Source organism: Chrysemys picta, chromosome 3, assembly GCF_011386835.1.
Source record: "Chrysemys picta bellii isolate R12L10 chromosome 3, ASM1138683v2, whole genome shotgun sequence".
NCBI lineage: Eukaryota > Metazoa > Chordata > Testudines > Emydidae > Chrysemys > Chrysemys picta.
The window spans coordinates 91,558,585-91,578,218 of NC_088793.1; the positions used below are offsets into that span (position 1 = coordinate 91,558,585).

The 19,634-nt window shown below is 41.0% G+C and overlaps 1 protein-coding gene across 2 annotated transcripts in view; it reads left to right on the forward strand.

The window, feature by feature from the left end:
* Positions 1 to 19,634, forward strand: part of SLC35F1 (solute carrier family 35 member F1) — a 369,666-nt gene that overhangs the window by 306,752 nt on the left and 43,280 nt on the right. For both annotated transcript variants that reach the window (XM_008175891.4, XM_065588392.1), the window contains exons 4-5: positions 8,002 to 8,161; positions 11,849 to 12,005. In XM_008175891.4, coding sequence (XP_008174113.1) covers positions 8,002 to 8,161; positions 11,849 to 12,005 — 317 coding nt within the window. The remainder of the gene's footprint in view (positions 1 to 8,001; positions 8,162 to 11,848; positions 12,006 to 19,634) is intronic.

A 19,634-nucleotide genomic window follows, 5' to 3' on the forward strand; every position in this document is an offset into this window, starting at 1 on the left:
TTGCTTGCAGAGTTTGATGTAATTCACCATGAGTAAGGGATCTGACTCTATTTCCTTAGATGAAATACCCTTTCCAATCTGATTGGCCTCATAATAACACCCTATCTTTCTCCAAGATGGTAGATAATTCAATCTCTTTAAAAGTTTATGTGCTTTGTGATGCTGGCAGGAAACAAACTTTGAACACATGGGTCCTGAACATTTGAAAGTCTAGCTTTGAGCTCTTTTGAAAATCTGGTCCCAAATGTCTAAAGACTGAGAATCTCACATTCATTTCCAAAATCCAGGTCTTCAGCACAGCAGCCAAATACCATCTCATCACTTAGGCGAGCCCTAATTAGTCCCTGAGTCCTATCTACATGCAGTGCTGTTCTGTTGTATTATCTGGTATTAATTGTTTTCCTTATTCTACATCAAACAACTCTTTAGGCTGCTTCTTCAAAGCTCTCTGCCACAGTATTATAGTGTATGCATACGGAGCCACCAAAAAAAAACCATTGCAGAAGGGAGAGCCATTTTTCTAAATGGTAATTTATCTGGTAATGTATTCCTTGGGCACTCAAGCCTTTGACTGGCATGATAAAAACGAAGATAATAAAACCTCGGATTTATAGACATCTGGAGACCAATAATAAAAGTATGTTCTTTGAGTTATTTTCCCTGTAGGTGCTTCCACTTCAGGATGTGCGTGCCTCTGTGCATTGCTGGTCAGAGATTTTGTCAGCAGTGTCCATTAGCCTGCCACTGTGCCCTGCACAGTCTTGTGCTCCAGAGCGAGGATACCTATATAGGAAGGGCAGGCGCACTGTGGCTCCCATTCCTTCTCAGTTGCCTGTGGCTTGATATGAAATGTCACAATGTCCATTTTAGCTATCCATGCAGCTTGCTGTTTTCTTCTCTTAATTGTTCTCTTTCTTTTTTCCTTAACTTTTCTTTATGTTTGGTTATTTAGCAAAAATGTGTGCTTTGGGGCGGTGGGGTGGGGGGAGCAGCATTCTGACTCATCCTCCTCTAGCCTCCTAAAATGTTATGCCCAAAAGTCTGGACTTCAAACCCTGTCAGACCTGCACCAGGTCTTTTCCCTGCAGCAACAGGCATTCTATCTGCCTCCACTGCCTTGGAGAGACTCACATCCCTTCCAAATGTAAGGTCTGCTCTGGATTCAAAAGCAGATGAAGAAAATGGAGGGAGGACCGACTAAAACTCCATCTTCTAGAGCATTTTCTATGACCCACAGGATACAAATCTCTCTACCCCCATATTTTGGCTTCACTGCCCAGTGCACCTCTGTGAATATTTTTGCTCTGGTAAGCAAAGACCTTGGGGATCTTTCAGAGTTGTCCAGACAATTTAAAAAAGAGACCCCGTTCTCCAGAGGAAGAAACCAAGAGAAGGGCTAAGTTACCTCTCAAACTGGAACCAAGGAGACTAAATGACCTGGCATGTGTACCACTGATGCTTCTATCTCCTAGACTACCGAGATCTGGCACTGACTAAAAAGACCAGGCCGCATACTGAGAAGCCTTCTAGTAAGCAACCTCAAGTAGTATTACTGTCAGTACCAGACCCAGTGCCCCTGAAGTGTTACCCGCACAAAATTCTCTGTTACACACACTCTAAGGCACCCAATTTTAACCTACATTTGTTGCCCACACACTCTAGGACATCCCACCTCTACCTAGTGCCTAGGGCTCAAGGCGTAACCCAGTTCATTTAGGCACCCCCACTCTTTCCCAGTTCCTAGGGCTCCAGGCAAAAGGCACCTAACTTTACCCTTCTGTGGGCTCTGGGCTCTGCTCCTCTGTGGGCTCAGAGCAAACACCCATTCCCTGTGGACTGAGAGCAAACAACCATTCCCTGTGGACTGAAGGCTTAATCTTTTGCAGGTTTACGTGTCTTTTACCAGTGAAAGAGCCTTACACCGTAATTACCTACTTAACCTCTATTTATTACCAATCACCAAAACAGAATGCACATGGTAAGCATACAATGCTCACCACTCCCAATAAGGCTGATGTACTTTTCTTGATGGATAGTCAGGATCAGGTCATCTGGGGAACTCCAGCTTCTGCACAGTGTCATTGGCAAGGTGTGGAGGTCTGGCAGCTCTGATCTTGCCCTGGAGTTGGAGACCAATTCTGGATCTCAGGAGTTTGAACACCTTCATCCTCTCTCAACAGTTCAGAGTGGTAACCCTACCAGAGATAATTTCCTCATTGGAAATTGGAGATTGGTTTGTCTCCCTTGATCTTCAGGATGCTGGTTTGTTTATTATAGCCATACACCTGTCCCACAGACATTTTCTATGCTTCGTCATTGGCAGAGACCACTACCAATACAGTGTCCTACTTTTAGGCCTCTCCACTAGCTCAGGGTCTTTACCAAGATCCTCTCAGCCACAGCCGCCCATCTCTGCCAGATGGAAATAATTATCTTTCCCTACCTGACTGAATTCTCCCTTGCTGTCCCCTGCCTTCTGGCTCCCTCCCAGCCTTTATAGCCCTTGGCTTGTCAGGCCAGCAGGTGTTGCCAATCCTCAGACCAGCATCAGGCCTTTTCCATCAGCTCCAATCTGCTTCCCTTGATTGGAGCTGACGGGGTAGGGGCTAATTAGGTGCTTTTGCACCAGCACCCTGCTATAGGTATATACACCTCTGTGCCTGTTTTGGCTCCTCTGTAACCCACAAAATTCCTGCCTAACCCTGCAGTGGGCCTAAACTTACTCAATACCTAAGTTCCCTCTGTGTCTATGTTTCTGCCCCTGATCATGCTTCTGGATGCCTAACTGCTGCCCAAGCCCCAGAATGAATCATGAACCAGGAGATGATGGGCGTTTGTCCACTTATCTCGTGTGCAGAGTCCAATCCTGTAGCCTCTGAGCACACCTACTAGATTGGTTCCCATTCAAAATGTGACTAGAGGAGCAGGTGGTGCGCACCTTGTAACTTTTAACCCAGTGGTGAGAGCACTCACCTGGGATGTGGGTTACCCAGGTTCAATCCCGCTATCTCTAGGAGATGGGGAGAAAGGATTTGAATAGGGGGGGTCTCATGAAGGTGCTCTAACTACTGAGCTTTGAGATATTCTGTTTGGGCTCCCTCAGTCTCTCCTGGTGAAGCTATTCTACTGTGTATAAATAATGAGTCATTGGAGCAGGAGGATGATACCTGGGGTCTCCCACCTCCCAGGTGGGTGCCCTAACCACTGGACTACAGAATCTTTCTCTTTCTCTGGCCCAGTGACTATGTAAGTATTTATCCACAGTGGAACAGTCATAGAGAGAGAGAGAGAGAAATTCCCATTTGTGAATCACTAAGCAGAGATAGGTGCCTCCCTGCAGCCCTGACGCACCCATCTCCAAAAGAGGGGCGGGATTTAGGACACGCCTTTCCTCAGCACCTCCCATAGGCTAGGTCAGGTGGCTCTCTGCCTAGCATGCTGGCTTTTGTAGATTGCATTCTTAGGCACCTCTCTCTCCCCATTCATTGTATAAGGAATCTAAATGCCTAAGTGGATTGCAGTTTTGTTCTGCGATTATTCTAGGCACCAAAAAGTTAGGCTCTGTGACACTCTGTGTTGCAGTGCCTAAGTCTGTTGATGGATCTCACCCATAAAGTCTGATACTGATGCCACTGAAGTCAATAGCAAAACTCTGACATCAGTAGTTCAGGATCTGACCCATAAATTATTAACTAGAACAGTGCAAACCCAGCAGTCTTAATTACAGTACAGCAGCATCAGTCAGCACATAGTCAATGCATGTAATCCTTACATTGCATATTTTTTCCATGAATTATGCTGATTTTACATATGTAAATAGAGGGCAGAACAGATCGCGATTAATTAATTTAGCATGCAATTAGTGCATGTTGCCAAGCAGTTGTTCAGGTTTATTTTTGCATGGGGGAGGGGGTGCTAATGGCACTTTCTCTGTCCTTTTTTTTTAAATAAACCTATTTGGTAGAAGAGAAAAATGAACATAATTCCTGATTCCTGCAGATAAAATACACTGTGAAGCTGTGTATTGCTTGCTGCCTGGCTCTTTTTGTTGTTCAATTAACTGTCATCCAAAAGAGAACAAGCAAATTATGTTGATTATACTGAGCAGTTCTCACCCAGTCATCATACTTCCCTAAAATCTCCCTGTCTTTCAATATCAAGATTTGTCACTATAAAATAAATCATTATGATTGATTTATAGAGCAGAATAGTTGTTTACTCCAATCATTAAGAAAATTGTGTATCTCTAAAAGCACAATTGTTGTTTTCCTGAATATGAAGTACTTATTGTGTTAAGATGACCTATGCCTCACTCGTGTTTCAGTTCTGGTATTTAACTTATTATTAGTAAATAAGGGTCAGTCATCAGACAGCAATTTGACTGACTACAGAATATCCCATTTGGTATAATTTTCTACATTTTGTCTCTTTGTTGCCAGTGAAATGTCTCTACATGATCAAAATTAACCCAAAGGGACACATTATCATCATTATCTTCAGGAAGTTCTAATCACCGTATGCTTTTTTTTAAACAAATAATTATCGTGAAATATGTGAAGTTGGTCCTGGGTTGATATTTGACAAGCACGTATCTTGTCATGCTAATTTTTCCATTTCCAGTATGCAATTGATTTTTTTTAAATTTTGAAATGTGCATACAATGGGAAAATTAATTTAAAATGTTATAAAAAACTACTGTACATACCATATTTCCAAGTTAAAGTGACCTGATTCTACCCAAACCCAGGGTAGAATCAGGTCAGATGTCATCAAATACATTCTCTCTTTTTGTCATGGGAAGATGGTAAACTTGTCATCATATACGGTGCACACAATTTAAACATTCCTTGCACATGATGCTGAGGTAGAGGATGGGTTCATTTTACCTAGACCCTGCTATCCCCTTCTGTAGATTCCTCTAGTGACAATTCTGATTTAAATTATTTTGGGAGGCAGGGTACCAGACTAACCAATCCACTGATCTGTTCTGTTTGTGGCAATTCTTGTATTCTTATGTTAATATGCCAGACAAAACTTTTCTAGGTGGTTGATGATTAAAAGACATTGCACTGACTCTGAGCCAGGGTTGATAACAGACATTTGAGAGAATTTTTTTCCCCCACTGGTGATAACATTTTTAACAATTACTATATTTGATCAGATTTGTGAATTGCAAACATATATCCTCTTGCTGACAGTGACATCTATTCTCCGATCTGTGCAAACAGAGTGTGCATGCAAGGATGTAACTGGAATGTATTGTAAGTCTCTGGAAAAGGGGAAAGAGAAAGCTTTAGAAATAAGGTCACTAATGTGCAGGAGTAATTGCTGATCTGTATCAATATCAAAAGGAAAAAGTGCTGGTCAGCAAACTCCCAGTGGAGAACAGCAAGAAACAGCTGAGCTGATTCTTCCTTTCCAAACATTCATTGGATTTTCGTCCAATTACACACTCCCCTTCCTTGTGTTAGGGCTCCTCATTAGCACTGCCCTCAAGCAAATCGTGTGGTGAGAGCTTCCCCTCACAGCTGCCACCTGTCAGTGACTGGCCCTGAGGTACTGTAGAATGTGGAGAGGGATTTCTCTGCCCCCACCTCTCCTCTTCTAATTGGCAGTTCCCCTTTGGTCATTTCTAACATGACAGATCAGGAAATGCCTGTTCTCTTGTGTAAATCTGAATCCTCATGGCACATGGTACTTAGAGAAACAGCCGCACCTTCTTTTAAGCTTACTTTCCATTTTGAAACCGTAAGTAAGGAGATCAATAAAATCCTCCAGTGTCATATTCACATACCATTTTGAATTGTTAAGCTCGTGCTTGTGCTACTATTCATCCTATTACATGAATTCAGCCGCATAATACAAATAGCAAGTGCGTCCGAGCAAAGGAAACACATCTTGGCATTTTATTTTGCTTTTTTAGTCAATGTTTTTAGGCTGAAATTCTGTCCTTAATTGATTCAGTTGTAGCTGTGTATTACACCTAATATACGTTTGTAATAGAATTTGTAATTCTGCTCTTCTTCTCCCCAGTATTTTGGGGAGCAGTTTAAGCCACATATCCTTGGAGCTGTATGTAGCACTTCTGATGTTTTTCTCTTTCAAAATGCTGCTGGTACACCTTCTGAATAGGAAACCTTTGAAATTAATGTTGTTTTATTGCATGCTCTTGTTTGTGTGACTATAGAGAGAATATTTTTTGATCTAAACTAAAAAATTGGCTCTTTTACTCCTTCATCCCAAAGTGAAGCACCAATGGATGTGCTGAATGCATAGGTACCTATATTATAAGAAAACATTTTTAGCCACTTTGAAAACTATCCAGGATTCCGATCCCAGTCAGAAATTATATTTTGCTAATTCCATGAAGAGGCAGCAGAAGTTTAATGGGATATAGTCATTATTTAGTAATATTTTCTAAGTGTAATGGTTACCGAGACTGAGAGAATAGAGTGCAGACACATACAGAGGCTAGGCCCATTGCTCCAATGGAAAAAAACCACCCTGCATTCCCCAAAATTTCAAAAATGAAGGGAATAACATCCAGAGAAATATACAGAATAAAACTTCCCAGTGTTTCACAGACAGTCTGCATACACTGGAGCCCTAAGTAATAAATTTCTTTAAGGATAAGCGAGATAGTGAAATACCTTGCTTTACTAGCCATATAACTTGCAATTAAACACTCAGGGAGAGATTCTGAAAGGCACAAAGTGGGATTCAGCACCAGCTCCCACTGAAGTTTAATGGCACATGGGTGCTAAACTTCACTTCATGTCTTTCAAAATCTTTGGTTTTGCCTACACTTGAAAGTTGGATCTGCATTGCTATGTTGGTGAGGTGTGGGTTAAAACCATATCCCACATCAATGTTGCGATACCAATAGATCCCACCCTGACCCCCAGTATAGACACAGCCAGGTCACTGAAAGAATGCTTCCATCAACATAGCTAAAATTGTTCAGGGATGGTGTTCCTCTGATGCGGGGCGGGGAACTTCTATTAGTGGAACTGTGCTGGCATAGCTATGCTGGTATGGTCTCCATAGTGTAGACATACCTTTTACCTTTTCATTTTACTGATTAACTGTACTGTGAACCACTGTTTTTATGGAAGCAGAAAACCCATCATGTAAGTCGGACAACCAGTTTCACATGAAGTCCATTATACTTTCTCCTAAAAATATTCAAAAGCAGCTAAGTGATTTAGGAGCTTAAGTCCCATTTTCAAAAGTTACTTAAGCATTAAGGAGTAAATTAATGGGATTTAAGCTTCTATATGACTAAGGCCCAGATTCTCAAAGGGATTTGGATACATAACTCCCATTGGTTAAGGGAGTTAAACACCTGAGTCCCTTTGAGGATCTGGGCCTAAATCACTCTTGAAAATGGAACTTAGGCTTCTAAGTTACTTAGGCACTTTCAAATATTTTGATCAAAGTCTTTGGCTTTCAATGGCATGCTGGTAGATCTTTTACAAATATTTGATCTGATTTTCTTAGCTGGTGGGTCTCTGAAAATCAGGCCAATTCATGATTAATTCTTACAAGACCCCTTTGAAAGAGGTACTATCCAGATTTTATGGATGAGAAAACTGATATGCATTAATGGTCTAATTTTTTTTTCTTTAGATGAGCTCAGAGCTTGATTTTTCAAGTGCTCATCATCCATAATAAGGGCCAGGTTTTCAAAAGTGCTCAGCTCTCACTGTGACACTTGTACCCAGATTTTCAAAATGTGGCCCAAATTGTGGATGATGAACACTACCGACAATCTGGCCTTGGATGATCTAACCAAGGTCACATGGTGAGTCAGTGGCACAGCTGGGAATCAAATGCAGTGGCTCCCTGTCTTGTGTTTTAACCACTAGATCACATTGTTTCTGGTAAGCAAAACTATCAGTAAATAGTCCTCTGTTCTGCTCCTTTAATCGTTAATGGGTTAGTGTTTTTAGAGTAACCTGTGCAGCAATGCTTTTTTGTTGTTGTTCTCCTCCTTGACAGCTCCTAGATTGTTTTGTTATCCCAGTGGTGATATTACTGTCCTGGTTCTTCCTGCTGGTCCGATACAAGGCAGTTCATTTCATTGGAATTGTGGTCTGCATTCTGGGCATGGGCTGTATGGCAGGAGCAGACGTCCTTGTCGGGAGACAACAAGGAGCAGGTGAGTCTTTGGATACATTTGTGTGATTTCATTCAGGGAAAGCTATGTAACTCTGAGGTGATCCAAGAGGGTAGGAAGGGGGCAAAGAAGGGAAAGGTCCCAAGAGATCATGTGTGGGTTTAAATGTGTTTCTGAGTTTTCAACCATCTCCGTGGCTCAACATCCATTCATTGAGGGAAGGAGCCATAGAATAAAATGACCCCAACTAATGAGGGTCAGTGCCACTTAGGGAGATGACTTGAAACACTTTTACTTCAAGCCTCAGCAGCAATCTTGCTCAGCTTTTGGCTGCATCTTTGAGCTACAGCCCCCTATTCTCTCTCAGCCCCTCCAGTCTGTTTTCTCAGTGCTGTTCCCTTTTGCTCACTTTCTGCACACGGCCTACTTCACTGGTCACATACTCAGACACATCCAACCCACAAATTAACGATCTCCATCGTGTGCTGCACCAAATCTGAAATAAAGGTTAATTGTGGAGATGCCTGCATCATACCTGAAATAACTTGTTTATATGTAAAACATGCTTTTTTTGGATTATATGAATAATGTGTGTTTAGCCACAATTACAGCACACTGATGGCAATATGGAAGGGGCAACATTTTATCAATCAATATCTTCTGTCACATTGATTTTTCTAGTGCTAGCCCAACTGATGTGGGAAGAGAACAAGTTCTTTTCAAAAATTGGCAGTTGGATGCCGTTTTCATTCTAAATTATAAGTATTGAATTTTGAGCTGAGCATAATGCACTGGGGTTTTAAAGTCAGTGTTCTGAATACAAATGTAAGTGCAGGGGAAACTGCACTTGCCAAGATGCTACAGAACAAAAACTGAGCAGGTTTATAGAGAGCAGCCCAGCCCGTGTTGTCCCATCACTTACTCTTTTCCTGTCCTGAAGACTTTCACTTCATCTCCCTACCCAAGAAACAACTCTGTCCCAGTTACAAAAGAGAAGATCTGCTCTGTCCCATGAATCAGCAAATCAGAGCTGCATTGAGAAAAATTCTACACAAAAAATAAAACTACATTCAGAAAACAGCAGCGTTGCCTACACTCAAAAGTCAGGAAAGGCCAAAGTTAAGGTTGCATGGGCATGTGTGTGATGCATTGTAATCTTAGTTACAAGATCATAGCCTGTTTCTCAGTCAATACAATACAATATCATACAGTGCTTCAACATCCTTACAGAAACACCTATAGTGTCTTGCAATTTTTTTCATTCCTTTACAGTTTTCATTGTCATAATGCTCCAGTATATCTTTAATGACTTAAATATTTTGGCTCTGGTGCACCAGAGCCGGGTTCCCGTCGGTGCTCCTTAAAAATTTCTCAAGAGATAGTCCTCAACTGCTGTACACTTTGGGATGCAATCCTGGCCCCATTGAAGTCTATGGCAAAACACCCGTTGACATCAGCAAGGTCAGGATTTCACCCTCAGGCACCAAAGGAAACATCCTGGCTACCAATTCACCTGCTCCTCACTGGGTGGATGCACTGTGGCTCACTGGGAACTTGCGGGTCTGTGGACCAGGGTGGAGAGGGCATGCGGAGATTCAGGGGCCAGTGAAGCAGCTGTGAGAAATGGCAGGGAGGAGAGAGAACCATACACAAAAGGAGTCTGTCCAGTGGAGTTCTAAACAACTTAGGAATGTACTAAAAGATCTGCCCCTTAGATAAAGGAGCCAGGGACCAGGGGTTCTATCCTTTGCTCCTTAGCAGGTGTGCAGCTATGGAGATTGCTGTTCAGGAAACTTGGAGACAGAAGCCTGGAGGAATGTGAGGAAACTTGGAAATTGAAACTAGATTTGTGTGGAATCCATCACGTGCCCTTCCCCCTAGCAACTTTAATTAGTTCACTTGATTTCACTTGTTCTATTTAGGGAAAGAAAAAGTTAGAGACAATCCCATACTAACTAGAGTAAGCCATTAGATTGAGGTTGGCAGGTTACTGGCAAGAAGCAGGTATTTTTGTCATATTCATTGGTAATATACAGATAAGGCTACTAGGTATTTTGATCCTAGAACATTCTGTACTAGCGTTATTGCCTGCTTCTAATGTAGACCTGAACCTGAAGGACTGTCTGTATCTGTGTTTATTGGTATGCAAGGAGAAGAAATTCAACCGCAAGCATCTGCCTTTCATGCCAAGTATCACAGCTCTTTTAAAATTGTAAAATGGCTTTATTAAAATTCAGGGAATAACTTCTATGTTCCGTGTCCCCTTTAATGAAGTAAAATGTATGAGCTGGTTCTATTTATGTAACGCGGTCAAGACAGACTCTAAATAAATAAATAAATGCTGGCGGTGAAATAAAAGGCTTCAGGAGGCTCTTCACTAAAAAGTGCTGTGCTGTTTATAGGATATTTTCCTTGGCTAGGCAAACAAAAGAAGGGGATGAACCAGAAACAATTACATTTTATTATTTCTCAATACCTCCCTTCTCCTCTTGTGCACAAACTGTTTATGTTCAAGGGCAGTGAATTTATACAGTTACAGGACATACCTAATATCACTGTAGCATAGTCTCTCATAAAGATATTTATTATGTTAACAGTCCCCCAAAATGTGCTAGGCGTCAGCTGAATGAGAAATTGTGTATATAACAACATAAGGTTTGATCCTACAAAGACTTAGGCACTTCTGGGTCATTGAACTCATGTGAGTAAAGTTACCCAGCTGCCTAAGGGCTTGTCTACATGGCGGGGTAATGCACTCTACAGATGTGTGATTTCTAAAGCGTTCTAAAGTGTTGCATGTCAATTGGTCCGTATAGACTCTGCTGGCATGAACTAGAAGTTCCTTAGTGCACTATAACATAGTGCTGTTTCATACTATAATACTAATTAAAAATATTTCAAAATGAAAAGTCATTCCAAATGAAAAATCAAAATGTGGTGTTCCAAAAGTGTGGAAATGGGATGTTTTGACATTGTTGGGACTGTTTTCCTCTCCATTTTCTTCCAAAATGAAATTCTGGCAAAATCTATCCTATTTTGCAAAGCATTTCATTGTTGACAGAACTGCATATTTTGATGGAACACGGTTCTTTTGAAATCTCTTCAACCTAATTTAGTCAGTAGTCCTAATGAAATAACTGGGATTAGTCACATGCTTAAAGTTAATCACGCTCATAAGTCTTTGCAGGATCAGTGCCTAAGTTTTCTGGAATAGTTGGAACTTGAATAAACCTACCTGAAAGCTCTCTGCTAAAATAACAATAAAAGCCTCCAAGATTTAAGGCGGTTTCGAACGCTCTTTGAGACTGCCAGTACTTCAGTGGCCATGCACTGCTATGTTTTTCCCTGTGTGCGGTACATTAGATAGCACTACAGTCATTAAATACAGTGTAAAAATCTCCATCATCACTGCTCTATACTTCACACCAAAAAACAAAAAAGCTTAGTCTCTGAAATGCGCTATTTTTCTCCTGAGCTTTCCAAAGTCATCTTCTCCTCCAGTTTATCTCCTTCACAAAACAATTAAATCTCTTCCTCTGTCTCTGCTAGGTTTCCTTTACATTTTGAATGCAAATGGGCAAACAACAGTATATTTGCATGCAGGTTGTTTACACAGATGTGGGCTATTTGGCTAGGTTTCGAGTCTGTGGGGAAGAGCTTGCAATAGTTCTAGGCAAATGATCACTATTTTGAAGCCTCCTGTGTTTTTTCTCCTGTGTTTATTCCTAGGTGAAAATAAGCTGATAGGGGATCTCTTAGTACTAGGTGGAGCAACACTCTACGGCATCTCCAATGTTTGTGAGGAGTACATTGTCCGAAACATGAGTCGGGTGGAGTTCTTGGGCATGATTGGGCTGTTTGGCTCCTTCTTCAGTGGAATTCAGCTGTAAGTGAGAGGGTTTGCGGTTTGAGCCTATTGAAACTAATTCACCAGTTAGCTTTTTCTTAGTTTCGTTCTCCTTTCTTCTTATCCAGACATTTACTGTGGAGAGTAGACTGTTTAAATTCTTGTGTTTTAAGTCTTTACTTGGTCAGTTTTAATATTTCCCGTCAGGTCAGTACATTTCAGCAACGATCTAAATAATTATCTAAATTTGCACCGAGGCACTACAGTGAATTGTGTTCTAGAAGTACCAAATGTAGACTCAGATGTAAAAAATTGTATCCACCTATTTGTTATTTCGAGACAAATGGCAGTTTAGCATCTTGAACTGTATTAGGAATGATACAGGCCACACCTATCTCTAATTGTGATTCATGTTTATAAAAAGTCACCTAGAATTATAAGCAGATGGAAGCACTGACGCTGCCAGAAGGTATTTCATTAATAGTTTTACTCCATGTAAATGATTTATGATATTTAGAAAGATATGAAAGAAAACACAGAAACAGTTACTTTGCTGTGATAACACAGAAAGGGCCAAATGTTCAAAAGCTTGGCTCATGCAGGCACACCCATTGCACCCATAAAGCCCACATATATTCACACAAATGAGTAGTGATCTGCGCAAGTGTCCATTTTGCACTCCAGATCCAGACTTTGTAGCAGGAGGGTAGGCACCAGCCTTTGAAAATGTGGCTGGTAAAGGAAAATACCACTCCAAACCATCACTAGGTAATATTGCTAAATTTTATGCAGATCTGATTATTGTGGTGCCCAAAATAACTTGCAATTATTAATCAAAACTGGTGGTTTATCTGCACAGATGAACTGTTCAGCCTCCAAAAATAGAGAATGATCAGCAATAAATCTCTATTGAGTCCCACTGGACCAACTACATTTGTTTAGTAGACTAGTTTATTATTTTTGTATACCCATTGTTGTGGCATCTGGGCACATGACTTAAATGTTTTAAATTAACTGCTCGCTGCACAAGTAAACTGCATAAAGGAAATAAGAACTGGTAAAACTGTCTGATTTGCTTGGGGAGAATCATTTTTATTGCCTTGGTATACATGGTCAACAATAGGTAATGATATAGAAGACAGTCAATGTGGAGTCTTACTAAGTGTATGTCAACTTGGACACATCTAGGAAGCAGTGTTGCCTGAAGGAGACAGTACAGGGCTGTGACTCAGGAGAGTGAGGTTCTGGTCCCAGCTCTGCTGCTGGCCTTTGGGAGTTCACTTTATAACTGTACCTCAGTTTTCCCATTTGTAAAATGGGGGTATTGATACTGTGACCTCCTTTATAAATTGCTTTAAAACCTATGGATGAAAAATACTATATATTATATTAAAATAATAATTCAATCTACCATTTGAGTTTTCTGCATTAAATTTATAGAAGCATAGCTTGAAAAGCTGTGGGTGATTATTAGCTATTTCAGTGCAATGAGGATCTAAAATAGATGGGAACAGTCTGGAGAAGGAATCTGTGTTGGAAATCAGACAATTGCCCAGCACGTCAGCAGCAGCATCTATTTTGGTGGCATTCATGGGTGCTGGGATAGAAATTAATGGATGCTAATCTGGACATTATAATGAGGAAACATAAAACATAGATTGAAAAATGAAACATCTACTACAAAACCCAGTGTGAGGAAGAGTGAGTTTGATAGTAAAACTGCAATATTTCATTTCCTTTTAGCTTACTCTTGTCTGGAGAGTTGCATCCTGAGGAGTGGGGTAGGAGAAGGAAGAAGAAATTGTATTTGTTTGCTGTTGATATATTGTAAATCTAATGCTATGCATAAAATAATGAGATAATTTTATCTGTAAAAGAATGGAATTATATGTGCCTTTGTATGCATGAGACTTATGTCTCTGTTTACCGGTTGTCCCCCAGGATTGTCTTGAAAACAAAATGTTGCAACTCAGGAGGTTAACCTGCTGAGCAAAATTTTAAATGAAGTTAAATTTAAGAACTTTGCTGCAAGGCCCCAGGTCAGGAAAAGGCAATACAGAAGAAGTATATGGCAGTAAATTATGTTCTGTGGAACAACACTCCATTAGGTTGTATCTCCCCCTCATTTACCATGTAGTTGTTATAGATCATGAACAGTCCTCTCCTCACCAGCTAACTTCCTCTTCTGGTTTTGACACCTAGCTCTCCCTCTTCCTCTCTTCATTGTCTCCCACCCTCATCCTCTACACTTCAACTTCCAGAATACTGGGTCACTTAGCCTCTTGTCTCCCTACCCTCACCTCCTTGTTTGCTCTGCAGCTTTGAGGCACCATTTGCTTCTTCAACAATCATTAACTTACCTTATTCTATGTATGCTGCCCTCTATACATGGGATACCCTTCCTGAGCTAGTCCACAAAACCACAGCCTTCTCCTTATTGAAACCCCTCCTGGAGACACACCTCTACTGCAATGGTTAAAAGTAGAATAATTTATCTCTCTTTCTTTAAATATTGCTTGCTTGCTTGCTTGAAGATTATAATATGGTCTGTTCTGGGGGGCTCTGTGCTGAGCCAAGTGGCCTGCTAGGCTAGGCTGAGAGCTTATTAATGAGGCTCTAGCCTGCGATCTCTTGATCCCTAACCTCTTTAGGATACGTTGACAAGGGGGCGGGGCTAACTCAGGTAGAATAAGGGTTTAAAAAACCAGCTCCACAGCAACCAGAGAAGCTAGCGAACAGGGAAGTTTTGTGAGGGAGTTTGAAAGACATTCCTTCCAGGTCCAGCTCTCAAGCAGAGAGAGTTCCATGACAGAGTGAGATACCAAGGCTAGGTGGGGAGAATTCAGCAGCAGGGAGAGGTGGCAATAACATAACTACTGAAGAGCGCCAGAAAAGCCTTCTAGAAAAAAAACACACAGGAGGTAAGGGAGAAAGGGGAATGAGTATGGGGAAGGGAGGGTGGAGAGAGAGACACCTAGCAAACATACTCTAAACTTAGGCCAATAACTCCACCCCCCAAAAAAACCCCAAACCACTCCTGCAAAAGTAAAAAGAATGCAGGCAGAAGTCCATCACAGAGTGGGTGTTCTCCAGTTTATTGCACTGAATGCAGCATGGGCAGGTGGTGTGTATGTGCATTTGATGCAAGAAATTCATGGCCAAATAGACACAGTATGAGCTCTTGAGGCTAGAGTGGCGGAACTGAAGGAGCTAAGGAAGACAGAGAGGTACATAGAAGGGACTTTCAGGAAACACAGTAGAGCATCCCACCCCCAGTTTGACAGCGTCTGTGCTGTTGAGGAGGATGAAAATCTCAGGAAAGGGAGAATATCAAGCTGGAGCATAGGGAAATGATTCTATAGTTGGAATGTCCTTCTAGAGGACATCATGATTTCCTTCTGGGGAGGGAACCCCAGTTATTAGGAAGAGCCAGGTAATAGTGATGGGAGATTTGCTTATTATAAATATATATATTTGTGTTTATGATGATCAGGAGAACTGCATGGTGAATTGCCTTCTGGATGCAAAGGTTGCAGATCTCATGAGACATCTAGGCAGATTTATGTGCAGTGCTGGGGAGGAGCTGATGGTCATGGTACATGTAAGTACCAGTGACAGACAGAAAAGTAAAAGAGAGCTCCTGGATGACCAATTTAGGCTGCTAGGTTAGAGATTAAGTCTAAGACCTCCATGGTAGTGTTTTCTGAAATACTCCAGTTCCGTGCACAGGGCCAGAAAGACAGGTGGAACTGTGGGGTCTCAAAGTGTGGATGATATAATGGTGTTGAGAGGAGGGTTTTAGGTTTATTAGGAACTGGGGAACCTTTTGGGAAAGTGGGAGCCTATATAGGAAAGATGGGCTCCAACTAAACCAAAATGGAACTAGCCTGCTGGAATGTAAAATAAAATTATTGTAGAAGATTTTTTAAAATTAAGGGCTGGAGAAAAGCTGACAGGTATGATGGGGCGCACAATTCAGGTGGAGACATCCCTTAGGGAAGAGTTTATTAAAGGGGAAACTCTATATCCTAGTAAAGAGGATAAGAAAGAAGTTGATAAAATACAGGTAGGAACTAGTGAGGAACAGTCAACCATAGGAGTCCCATTTGAATATAACACACAAAGGCAAGCAACTGATCACTGGCAAAACATACAAGTGTTTATATACAAATGCTAGATGGATGAACAGTAGTGCCTGGCATTAAATGAGGATATTGATATAATAAGGCACAGCAGAAACTTGTTATAATGATGATAATCAACAGGACATGGTAATATCAGGGATCAAAATATATCGGAGTGATAGAGTACGTTGCACTGGTGGGGGAGTGGCACTGTATGTGAAAGAAAGCATGGAGTCAAATAAAGTAAAAATCTTAAATGAATCAAACTGTACTATAGAATCTCTATGGATAGAAATTCCATACTTGAACAATAAGACTATTGCAGTAGGAATATACTACCAACCACCTGACCAGGATGGTGACAGTAATTGTGAAATGCTCAAGGAGATTACAGACAAAATACATAATAATAATGATGGATTTCAACTATCCTCATATTGGCTGGGTATATGTCACCTCAGGAAGGGATATAGAGATAAAACTTTTGGACAACATTAATGACTGCTTCTTGGAGCAGCTTGTCCTGGAACCCACAAGGGGACAGGCAATTTTTGATTTAGTCCTGAGTGGAGCACACAATTTGGTCCAAGAGGTGAATATAGCTGAATGGTTCAATAATAACGACCATGGTGTAATTAAATTGAATATCCTTGCAGGGGGGAAAATGCCAAAGACACACACCATTGTAGAATTTAACTTCAAAAAGGAGAATTATGCAAAAATGAGGACACTAGCTAAACAGAAAGTAAAAGCAACAGTCACAAGAGTGAAATGCCTGCAAACTGCACAGAAACTCTGTAAAAATACCATAATAACTCTGGCATGTCAGGTGTAAAAGTGTAATAAACCAGACCAAGAAAGAATTTGAAAGAGCAAATACCAAAAGACACAAAAACTAACAGCAATTTTTTTTAAGTACATAAGAAGCAGGAAGCTGCCAAACAGTCTGTAGGCCCATTGGACTATCAATGTGCTGCTAATGGAGCACTCAAGAAAGACAAGGCCATTGAGGAGAAACTAAATGAATTCTTTGCATCAGTCTTCACTGCAGAGGATGAGGGAAATTCCTGTACTTCAGCTGTTTTTTTATTTATTTGGGGGGGTGACAAATCTGAGGGACTGTCCCACATTGATGTGTCAAATAGAGGAGGTTTTGACACAAACTGATAAATTAAACAGTAGTGGGTCATCAGGACCAGATGGTATTCACCCAAGAGTTCTGAAGAAACTCAAATATGAAATTGCAGAACTACTAACTTAAATCAGCCTTTGTGGGTGATTGGAGGGTAGCTAATGTAACACCCATTTTTTAAAGAGCTTCCAGAGGTGATTCTGGCCAGTAAGCCTAACTTCAGTACTAGGGAAAGTGGCTGATATTATAATAAAGAACAAAATGATCAAACACACAGATAAACATATGTTGGGGTGGAGCCAACACAGCTTTTATAAAGGGAAATCATGCTTCACCAATCTATTAGAATTCTTTGTGGGTATCAATAAATATGTGGACCAGGGTGATCCAGTAGGTATAGTGAACTTGGACTTTCAGAGAGCCTTTGACAAGGTACCTCACCAACGGCTCTTAAGAAAACTAAGCGGTCATGGGATAAGAGGTAAGGTCCTCTCATGGATTAGTAACTGGTTAAAAGATAGGAAACAAAGATAGAAATAAATGGTTAGTTTCCCAAGGATCTGAACTGTTCACCATATTCATAAATGATCTGGGAAAGGGAGTTAACACTGAGGTGGCAAAATTTGCAGGCAATACAAAATTACTCAAGATACAGTAGTTAAGTTCAAAAGTGACTGCGAAGAGTTACAAAGGGATCTCACTAAACTGGGCAACAAAGTGGCAGATGTAATTCACTGTTGATAAGTGTAAAGTTATGCACATTGGAAAACATAAATCCCAACTATACCTACAAAATGATGGGGTCTAAATTTGCTGTTACCACTCAAGAAAGATTTTGGAGTTAATGTGAATAGTTCTCTGAAAACATCTGTTCAGTGTGCAGCAGCAGTAAAACAAAAAAACAAAAAACAGAATGTTAGGAACCATTAGGAAAAGACTAGCTAATAAGCCAGAAAATAACATAATGCCACTATATAAATCCGTGGTACCCGCACACCTTCCATACAAGGAAAGGTTAAAAAGAGTGGAACTGTTCAGCTTAAGAAAGAGACAACTAAGGGAGGTATGATGAGGTGTATAAAATCATGAATGGTATAGAAAGAATGTTATTTACCCCTTCATGTAACACAAGAACTAGGGGTCACCCAGTGAAATTAATAGTCAGCAGTTTTAAAACAAACAAAAAGAAATAACAAGGAGTCTGGTGGCACCTTAAAGACTAACAGATTTATTTGGGCATAAACTTTCGTGGGTAAAAACCTCACTTCTTCAGATGCATAGAGTGAAAGTTACAGATGCAGGCATTATATACTGACACATGGAGAGCAGGGAGTTACTTCACAAGTGGAGAACCAGTGTTGACTGGGCCAATTCAATCAGGGTGGATGTAGTCCACTCCCAATAATAGATGAGGAGATGTCAATTCCAGGAGAGGAAAAGCTGCTTCTGTGAACAAATTAATAACCCACAGGGGAGGAAAAGACCTCCAGCGTAAGGATCACAATCTAAGTGAAAGCCTCCTGACTACAATCCTCCGAGCTCCCCTTCCATGGTCCGCACCATCAAATACTTCTTCACACAATGCACAGTAATCCTGTAGAACTCGTTGCCGGGGGATGTTCTGAAGGCCAAAAGTATAATTGGGTAAAAAAAATAATTAAATAAGTCCTGGAGGATAGGTCCAACAATGCCGATTAGCCAAGATGGTCAGAGACTCAACCCCATGCTGCGGTTGTCCCTAAACTTCCAACTGCAAGAAACTGGGACTGGATGACAGGGAATGGATCACCCAAAATCGCCCTATTCTGTTCATTCCCTCTTGAAGAATCTGGCATTGGCCACTGTCAGAAGATAGGACACTGGGCTAGATGCACAATTGGTCTGACCCAGTATGGGCCATTCTTATATTCTTAAATATTTATACATTAAAAAGCTAAGCAAAAGTATTGTCATGAAAACTCTGAAGCATACATAGTGTGTCCTATCACTTGTTTGTGGGTCCCCTTTCCTTTCCCATGCATCTCTCTATTTTGTATTTTTTGGAGTGCAAGTTCTTTGGGACAGGAACCTTGCGTCCATTTGTCTTGTGCCTGGTGGGTGCAGCTGGAAACTAGTAATAATAATAAAGAAAAGTGGTAGCAGCATATTATGCTTTTTGAAAATTCTTTCAGAATTATTTTAAGTCTCTCTGTAAATGACAGGAAAGGGGGATCTTCACTTTAAGAGGCACAAACGCATAAGAGCCCTGCACAGCAGGGTTTCATCCCCAAATCACAGACCAGAGAAGGCTAGTTGAGTGAAGAACTAGCTAGGAGGAGTCCTGACCTGTAGGATCCCATCCTTAGAGCATGGGAGGCCTTATTGGCACCTCACTGTTTCCTTATACTCCCCCATCTGTCCGTATCCATCTCT